At 43.2% G+C, this 10000-nt stretch overlaps 1 protein-coding gene across 2 annotated transcripts in view; it reads left to right on the forward strand.

Moving 5' to 3' along the window:
• trpc7b (transient receptor potential cation channel, subfamily C, member 7b) overlaps positions 1–10000 on the forward strand; it is a 53558-nt gene that overhangs the window by 40841 nt on the left and 2717 nt on the right. The window contains exons 8-10 of one of the 2 annotated variants that reach the window (XM_071544225.1): positions 6142–6337; positions 7105–7326; positions 7886–7888. In XM_071544225.1, coding sequence (XP_071400326.1) covers positions 6142–6337; positions 7105–7326; positions 7886–7888 — 421 coding nt within the window. The remainder of the gene's footprint in view (positions 1–6141; positions 6338–7104; positions 7327–7885; positions 7889–10000) is intronic. The other variant, XM_071544227.1, reaches the window with a different exon arrangement.

Here is a 10000-nt window from a genome sequence, read left to right on the forward strand (position 1 = left end):
TATAGACAGAGACCCACCACACACATTCAATGGCAGGGAAACTCTGGGATACATTAAGACCTTTAAATGAACAATTAATTTACCAAAAACCATTATTGAACAAGTAAATCAATAAATCATTGGAGTTTTTCCTGATTGTTTTTCTGTGTGTGGTGGTCAGGGAGGAACCTCCATCATATTGGAACAGGCTGATATTTAATAAAAGGCCAATCTCAGCCTGACGTATTGGTTTAACATGAATTCATACATTATGATAAGAGAAAGAAAGATAAGTAAGACTAACGGAGAGACAGAAAGAGACAGAGAGATAGAGGGAGCAGACGAGGAACAGAGTTGACGTCATGCTTGATTCATTGTCAAAACACTCTTAATTGCTTGTCTAGTGGTGTTGTATTCCCTGCTTAATAAGATTTCTCTCACAACATGCCTGAAGACACACACCGAAACACCTTCTCTCTCTCTTTCTGCCTCATTCTCTCTCTTGCTCGCTCTCTCGCTCTCTCTCACACACACACACAGACAGCAAACTCGGGAGCATCGTTCATTCATTAAAAGCTGAGGTGGGCAAGACCCCACCCCTGCTGTCGCCATGGTGACAGCTCCTTTGGTCACGACGGAGGGAAAGTTAATCTCACTTTAATATTTAAAGATGTTTCCTCCATCTGCCTGTCTGTCTAACGATCTGTCTGTCTACACCTGCGTCGGAGAAATACAGCTGATAGACAGACCGAGATAGGAGGGGAGGAGAGGAGAGGAGAGAGAAAAAAAAGAAAAGCAAAAAGGGGGAGGGAGAGAAGGAGAAATGTAATATCTTGCTAATTAGTGAGGGGCAGAAAGAGAGAGAGAGGGAAAGGGTGCAGCCTTTCATAAAGTCTGCTACACTTCTTTTAGATCTGGCCAATGGGAGAATATTGCTGCAGATGAAACAAAGGAGATGGAGAGAATAATGAAAAAAAGAATAAAGGCTAAATCAAATGCATAGATTGAGTGACATACAAAAAATGCCTCGAAGCGGTTGGGGAGGAAAGATGGAGAGAAAGATGTAAAAGAGAAAAGACGCAGAGAAAGCTGTGGCGTGGCGATGAGGGGGAATATAATGAGAAAATGGGCAGAGAGACAGAGAGACGGAGATAGAGAAAATGAAAGAGAGGCAGTGATGATTGCAAGAGGGAAGGCAACGACAGAGACAAACATAAAGAGAGAGAGAGTGAGCGAGCGAGCCTATCTCTGGGGGGAAGAGGTTGATTTGGGCCTGTCGGTGATTGGGTTTGGGCTGCTCCCGCAGAGCTGAGGTGACTCACCCACACACACACACCACGCTGTATCTGGATGTGTGTGTGTGTGTGTGTGTGTGTGTGTGTGTGGTCTCTAGGCAGCAAGTCTTTCACTTTCCCTCTCTCTCCTACCCTCTCTCCCTCTCTCTATCCATCCCTCCTCGCCTTTTGCTTCTTTCTGTCACTGAGGAGGTCTCCAGGGTGTTGAGGAGCTGTGTGCGTGTGTGTGTGTGTGTGTGTGTGTGTGTGTGCGTGTGTGTGTGTGTGTGCGTGTGCGTGTGCGTGTGCGTGAAGCCACCATGCTGTGAGCAGCCTATTGGGAACTGCCAGTCTTAATAACAGATAATAACACACTGTCCATCTCTCTCCAGCTGCCCACTGTCCCTGCTGATTCACTGTCTGCTGTTACTGTTGTCACACACACACACACACACACACACACACGCACACATCTGTTTGGAATGAAATTATAAAGTATTCTAAGGTTGTGTCAAGATTCTTTTTTATCCCGAACAGCATCTCATCCATTTCAGTAACGGTGAAACATTAAACAATTCACAGATGACCAGTGCGCTAGCAAACATTAGCAAAAGACAAATTCAAATTTATTGATGTTGGTGGTCTGCAGGGATCCATTTTGTATTGCACATAATTGCACTTCCTCCCTATGAGGCATCTCACCCAGACCTAACTGTATTAAATAAGCAGAAAACAAGGCTAGCCAAACAAGTATAATGATGCACTGCAGTGTTAGTTGACCATGCACCAATATTATCCAGCAAGGAAGAAGAGACACACATTCCAGCCTCATTTCTCCTATCTATTCTATATTTTAGTGTAGTATGGATAGAAGTGTAGTGTGTATGTATGTAACCTTACATATTCATACATGTTTCACTTCATACATGTCATACAACACACACACACACACACAGCGTGATGGCACTGACAATGTAAGGCTCATATATAAATGCAATGCACTCACAGTTTTGAAAGTTTCTTTGGATGAAAGCCTTCCAACAATCTGCATAGATGCATAGTGCATAACTAGTCAGCCATATGGCGAGTGTGTGGTTTCATAATCAAGTGTCTGGATCAATGGCGCATTAATGTTGCCTGGAACAAAGCCCTTAATCATTATCTGCACTCACTTTTTGTTTTCTCTTCAGCGGGAACATGAAATCTAAATCGAGTGAGTATTTCACCCTGGTGGGAAGGAGAGCTGGAAGACAGAATGATTTGATTAAGAAGATAATTAGGTTATAACATAATCACGACCGGCTAATTGTTCTCATTTTTCGTATTTCAAAGCGAGGGGGGAGAGCATTTTTATCTTGTAAGAGCATCTCAAGATGAGTGAGAACAAATTATTTAAAGGGGAGCTCAAAATAACAGGCTTTCAAGGCAATTCCGCCCAAATCACCTTCCTCGGCTCTCCTGATTGCGCGATAGGCTGTTGAATGTGTGTGATGTGAATAGTGAGTGAGAAAGTTTCAGGTATTGCTGAAAAGAGCCTTCAGTGGCTCAAGGCTCTGAGCAATGGCCTGTCGGGTGGCCAGGCCCTCTATCACTGCAACACAATAAAGGAAACCACTTGAGAAGCACTCTGTCTGTGTGTGTGGCTGAGAGTGTGTGTGAGTGTGTGTGAGTGTGTGTGTGTGCGTTCCTGACCATTAATGTTTGAGAATGTGTGTCTCTATTTGCACATGCCTGCGGTACCTGATTGCATTGTAATGTGTGACGTGTGTGACGTGTGTGTGTGTGTCTGTGTGCATACATGCCTCTGTGTCCATGCATACTGTGTAGGAGAAGCGTTGTTCTTCAAATTAGGTATTCAGTAAGTTCAGTATTAAATCTTCATACCTCGCAATTCAAATGTCACCGTCATTCACCATTATTGTTGTTCCTGTGTTTTTCTGGTCAGAAGTTGATTAAAGTGTCTCAATATAAATCAGTTGTGTTTGAGTAGTTGAGAGAATCAATGCCTTTTTGCACGTGGCAATCTGTTTCAAGTACTGCCAACTGATTGATTTAACTTGCTTTTTCTTGTCAATAAATAATGAAAGAATAATAATTTTGTGATACTTTATTGATCCCCTTAGGGATATTCTCTCATTTCAGTCATCATAAGACCCATGCTGATGAAATAGGTGTGTTTCTGAAGACAGTAGAACTGGGAGCACACTTACTTTTCTTCTGTCTTGTTGCCGGTGTGTTGATCTAGTAGTGTAGTCCCGCATCAAGACAAGAGAAGGCCCACACTCTCAAATGCAAAAAAAAAGTCTGGTTTATCTGGCAGACGTTTGGCCCATCAGGGCATCATCACATCACGTCTGACGCTGATGAAGCCCTGATGGGCGAAGCGTCTGCCAAATAAACCAGACTTTTTATCTGCATGTGACAGTGCGGGCCTTCTGTTCTCTTGAAATATTTCTGAAGATAGAATCATCTGTGTTTTTGAAATAGCAACTGATGAATTGAAGGTAGACACAGCGTGTTTCTCAAGCTTTTCAGTACAGAAGCCCCACCTGTCTGCGAGCACGTGTTCTTTGTAAGTTAACAGAACGGGCAGCACTCCCTGACACGCTACAACGCGGTTTGTATAGCACCACGTATCCAAGTTATCGACATGAGGGTTAGCAATGGTCCCAGGCATCATTCCATAAGGACATCTGTCATGTGAGCAAAGCAGCGAGTCAATACTCATTACAATGGGGAAATCAATGGAAGTGGGCTATCTTTTCCACGTGAGAACATCTTCGACGTTAAGAAGAGTGAGTGCTTATTCAGACGTAAACAACTACAAACATGATGTGTGCCATTAATCATGATAATAATCATACTGTTAAGAAATGCACTGCACACAGAATAGTAACTCACAGAAACCCAAAAGGCAAAGCCAGAAGAAGTAAATGTTTGTAATCCTTGAATAGTCTGAGGTTTCTGTTGAACAAGGTCCTGCTGTGCTGAACATGACGCAAAATGGACGTGAAACAGTAACAGAGTTATTCAGTATCTCAGTAATTAGTAAGTTTCATCAGTCTAGACCGATGTTGTCGGAGCACTCAGTGTGCTGGAACCACACAGAACAGCCAGCACAATGGCAACGAGAAGAACACCACACTGTTCATTCTCCAACAAATGTCTGCCTCGAAAACAATGTCTTTTTCAAGGAAACGCGTTTGACAAAGAGAGAGCACATTCTTGGATGTTTTGCAGGTTAGAGAGAGAGAGAGAGCGAAACGGTGAGGGAGGACACACAAACGCAAACACACACACAAGAGTTCAGGTCTTGAAGATTAAAGAGTGTGTTCTGCTCTTTCTTCCTGAAAAGTTCAAGCTGAAGCACTCTTAGAAGTCTCTCTCTTTCCGTGTGTGTGTGTGTGTGTGTGTGTGTGTGTGTGAGAGAGAGACGGAGAGACAGAGAGAGAGCCTGCCTGCATGTGTTTGTGCCTGCGTCTCTGTCTTTTTATGCGTGTGTGTGTGTGTGTGTGTGAGAGAGACGGAGAGACAGAGAGAGAGCCTGCCTGCATGTGTTTGTGCCTGCGTCTCTGTCTTTTTATGCGTGTGTGTGTGTGTGTGTGTGTGTGTGTGTGTGTGTGTGTGTGTGCGCGTCTCTCTGTCTGTGCCTTCACCTAGCTCTCTGCGTGCCAATGCAGCCTCTCTCGCTTTGAAAGAAGTTAGTTTGGAGGACGCCCACAGCTCCGGTCCGGGAGCCTACAGATCTTCTCCACCCCCCCCCCACCCCCCCAACCCACCAGCAGCCTCCAGTGATCCAGCGAGGCGGCCTCCTCCTCCCGCCCGAGCCCCGCGGTCGTCCCCAGCCCCTGCCTGCCACTCATGGAATATTCATCCGCAGACATGTAGCCCAACGCCAGTGTTCACAAGCCTTGCCTTGTGCTGATTTCAACTCCCCCTGGTTTTCCTCTCTCAACCCTTCTGGCACACACGAGTACACTTTGGGGTCACTGGCAGTCAGAGCAGGCTGAAAAGACTCAGCACACAGGGAAGGACATTTTTGAATGCACGAAACAACATTAGCAGAGCTTGATTTATCTTATTTTTGCAAGTGATGTGTCGATTTAAGCAGCCGCCGGAGTGTCGGGCGAGAAAGATCAAGTGCATCTCAAGCACCATATATGCTGGTGTTGGAGTCAGAAAGTACATTTACAATTAAATTGAATTAAAATGCAGGAAGCAAATTTAACAACCATGCATTTTTGAAAATGTTCAAGGTGTTTTGAATGGGTTTCATGAGCCCTGAGGTGATTAATTTATCCATAACGCACAAAAAAGACTACATGAACTCAATTTAAAGGGTGAAGGAAAGTAAAACTGGAGTTGCAGTGATTTCCCATAAATGGCAGTGAGGCTTCAATATGTATTTTGTCAATAGTTCTACTCTGGACTAGGATGGAGTGAACTGTCAAAGAATTTAATGAACTGGACCTAAATGATCTCAAATGTTTCAATTGAGTCTGTATCCCCTGCTTTTTGCTTTTTCAATGTGTTAATAGTCTAGCGTGCCTGTGTGTGTGTGTTTATGTGTGTATGTGTGTATGTGTGTGTTTAGGTGTTCATGTGTATGTGTGTGTGTGGAAGAGAGGGAGAGAAATGGGTGGATAATGTGTTTAAATTGGACATGACTCATCGGGTATTTCATCAGTACCACCTCATAAACCCTACTATAGGAACATTGCAATGGTTTTGTGTGTTTGTGTGTGTGTGTGAGTGTGTGCCAGTGTGCCAGTGTGCCTTTATACATGCTACACTCTGCGTGCATAACAACCCTTCTCTCTCTCTCTCTCTCTCTCTCTCTCTCTCTCTCTCTCTCTCTCTCTCTCTCTCTCTCCCTCTCTCCTGGCAGGGTGGAGGAGAGTTTTAAGACTCTGTTCTGGTCTATCTTTGGGCTGTCTGAGGTGATCTCGGTGGTGCTGAAGTACGACCACAAGTTCATAGAGAACATTGGCTACGTGCTGTATGGGGTCTACAACGTCACCATGGTGGTCGTCCTGCTCAACATGCTCATAGCCATGATCAACAGCTCATACCAGGAGATCGAGGTACGCAAACGGGACGGTCAGTCAATACAAAACGGGTATAATATGGCTCTACAAGGTCAACAAGTCAATAGCGATCAATCATTGCTTGATCACCTCTGTGCACCGATGAGATTTAGAGAGAGAGTATGTGAGCTATGAAAAGAGCATGAACTATAAAAGATAAAAATGTGACGGCAGCACTCAAAAATAGCGAGTGCAAAGTAGACACAGGAGTGAAGGTGTACTGAAAGGCTGACTAATAACAGCAATAACAGCCTTATTTTCACCTTATTGATTTTTTTTTACACATGGAACCGTTTGAGCCGGTAGGAGCAATCCAAATGAGATCTGACTTTTCTTGCCCTTGACACATCCCACTCAAATAAAAAGTGGCAACTGCTGAGAGAAAGTGGAAAGAGATATTTAGGGCACAGAGGCAGCGCAAGGTTCCACATTATGAGTTTGTGCTCCAAGACACAGAATCCTACTTCTGAGTTGGGTTATTTAGAGATTACCTATTGCTTGCCAAAAATTGTAATCACTGAACTAGCTATTGGATTAATCTTCAGTTATTTTTATATGAATTTTTCTTTAAAGTCAGTTAAATAGACACTTTATTCCTGAGTAGTCCAAGAAGTAATCACACCTTTTTTTTCTTTCAAAAGTATCTAACTGATTACTGGATTTTTTTATTCGTTACCTACTATAAAGGGTGAGAGTCACCTTTTTCCGCCACCTCACAGCCCTGCTAATACAAATCTGTCTAAATACTGTCTTCCTGTGTCCAGGAGGATGCTGATGTGGAGTGGAAGTTTGCCCGGGCCAAGTTGTGGCTGTCCTACTTTGACGAGGGCCGCACCCTGCCCGCCCCCTTCAACCTGGTGCCCAGCCCCAAGTCCTTCTACTACCTGGTCCTCCGTATCAAGTCCTGCCTGATACGCCTCTGCAAGGCCAACGGACGTCATCACAACAATGAGCTGGAGATGGGCATGCTCAAGTCTCGGCCCATGGTCAGTGTCAGTAACTGTCATCGCTGAACAGGCAGATGGTGGCAGTCATAGACCCAAACCTCTAACTCAGAGCAAAAAAAAAAAAAAAAATCATATTCCACATGTCCATGTCACAAGTAACAACTAACGGACTGACTCAAGTTAATATCAAAAATGAGTCATCAAAATGAAAACCAGAACCATTTGCTGGCCTATATAGTCTCTGAACTGCTTGCACTTGCTTTCGTCACATCTACCAGTTTTTAAGTTGAAACAGAGAATTTCCTGGGAATCTTTTCTTGGTTTTCCTTCTGCATTGTACTTTCCTGCAACAGGAAAACAACTAGATGACAAGCTTCATATGTGTGACTTTGCAAACCAAGTTGCAGTCACCAATACATAATAGGCGTTGTTTCTCTTTTTTCAATTTTTCCAACTCTTTCCAGAACGTTTGGCCCAAAATAGCTGAGAGTAGCTAATTACTTGCAGCTTGCTGCTTGCTGTTTTTTGTTTTCTTCCAGCAGGAAAATACAGTATGTGGTATGCAGTCACGGGTTTATGCATGTATGACTCTGTAAAGCAAGTTGTACTCACCAATGTATAACACTCTTTGTTTCAGTTCATCTCAAGTTTGACCTCTTAGCCTTTATTCATGTTTTCCTACTGTTTTGTGGCTGACAGCAACTAATTATTTGTTACATGCCAGTACCGCACTTTACACCCAGAAGTTCCTGCTTTTGTGTTTCTGTTTGCGAAACAATGTCTTTTTACACATTAAAAATACATGACATTTCCAAGGAGTAGAAAGGGAAGAGGGCAAGTGGGCAAGCTCACTAAGTAGACCCAATAGGATCTGCAGTGGTTTTGCCTGTATGTGTAAGGTTGAGGTCAAATATTTCGGTAACACTTTACAATAAGGGTACATTAATTAAGGGTTAGTTAATGCTTTAACTAACCCTTAATTAACAGTTAACTAATGTGTCTGGTAATCATTTACTAACAAGTTAATGCTTATTAAGCATTAACTAACCCTTACTAAGCATTAACTAACCCTTAACTTAGTGTACCCTTATTGTAAAGTGTTACCAATATTTCTATAGTGTGACTGTCAAACACTGCGTCTTCTTCCTCTTTAATAGGTAGCATAGAGCGCGCTCAGATGGTGTTGTGGTTAAGACCCCAGCTTCTGGAACTGCATGATATTCCCACTGTGAGCCTGGGGAGCAACTCGACTCCGTTCATTTCCGCACTTTCTCTCCTCAGCCTCCCTCTCAAGGTTTCTGTCTGTCCAAATAAAATCACCGAAATGAAAAGAAAGTGTTGCGTGGAGAAAATAGCATAGGCCATTTAACACCGAGCCAATCTTAGCACTGGCCTTGTCTGCGGGCATTTCCTCCGTCTGATTCCTCAGCTCGAATGGCTCGCCTCAGCGCCTCGGCTAAGCTATTAGTCAGGCCATTGGATCTGCCTGTGTCTGTGCAAATGCCTGGGCAGGTTGGGATGGGGACAAGATGGGTTACACCCCGCTGCCTCTGTGAGCTCCTGAACTTCTCTGCCGCTCTGACAGCCTAACCGCAGAGCCCAGTCAGGTGCAGTGAGCGATCAATACGTAAGCTCACACTCCACCACAGAGCAGCGCGGAAAATGTCAAGCGAGACTTAGTTAGAAAAGACAGTGCTGCCTTTCTGTGTCGGTGCTTCTCTCTCTCACTCTCTTGGTCAGTTTTGTACATATGAGATATGCACTGTTCAAGAAAGGTGACAATTAAAGCTAATTAGTGTTGCTTTCATAAGCTAAGAAAGATAACCAAGTCCATGGCGAAATACCACTTTTACTCACTGGGTCATGGCAATATTTTTCCTAAAATGGATATATGTGGTTTTGATACAGAGGTTTTTACCTCATGTGTGTGTACACATTAATGTTTGTGCTCTATGTGTGTGTATTTGTCTGCATGCAATAGTTCATACCCTTTGGTGAATATGCCTTTCTTGGGGGCAGATGTTCACAGTGTTTATCCATGTGTGGGTTTGTGAATCCCTATGTGGGCATCTCTCTCCTTCTCATCCCTCCCTTTGCCAAAAAGCAGATAAATTGGATTTCAGTGTACTGTAAATAAACTGAGGCAGCAGAGGCCAAAGAAGCAGGTCACTGACAGGGAATTACCAGGGAACACACAACAAAGATATTGAAGCTTGGCCATCAGGGCCTTGGAAAACCTTTGCATCATAGATGACCAGTGAGCAGGATTTCCTAATGAATAGATATGGCTTCTTGTTTTCTCAGAGGACACTGGAAGAGTTTTGAGAATGAAAATTCCACCATTTAAAATGTATCATTACAAAATCACTGACAGCACAAAACTGCTGATACTATTTCTACTATTGATACTATTACAGATAGATTCTCTATATGTAAGATATATTGTAGGCTGAAGTTCAGGTAATGATTTTTCCCTAATAATGTATAGCATTTTGGAATATAACTAGCCTCTTTAGTCGCTTAGCACAGACATTATTTTGTTTTTATGTTGTGTAAAATAAAAAGAAGTCATCTCCTCTTTGAGAACAGTTGACCATGCTTTAATATTAAAAACCAATGTTCTTTGGCTGCAATAGCCTTTGTCAGGGTTCTCTGCTGAAAATGTGTTGGTTTTAAATATTAAAGCTTTGCCAGTTGTTCTCCAAGAATAGCT

This window comes from Centroberyx affinis, unplaced genomic scaffold (genome assembly GCF_046629955.1).
Source record: "Centroberyx affinis isolate AG114_WGS23_722 - 3 ecotype Tasmania unplaced genomic scaffold, CSIRO-AGI_Caff_v1 ptg004499l_1, whole genome shotgun sequence".
Lineage (NCBI taxonomy): Eukaryota > Metazoa > Chordata > Actinopteri > Beryciformes > Berycidae > Centroberyx > Centroberyx affinis.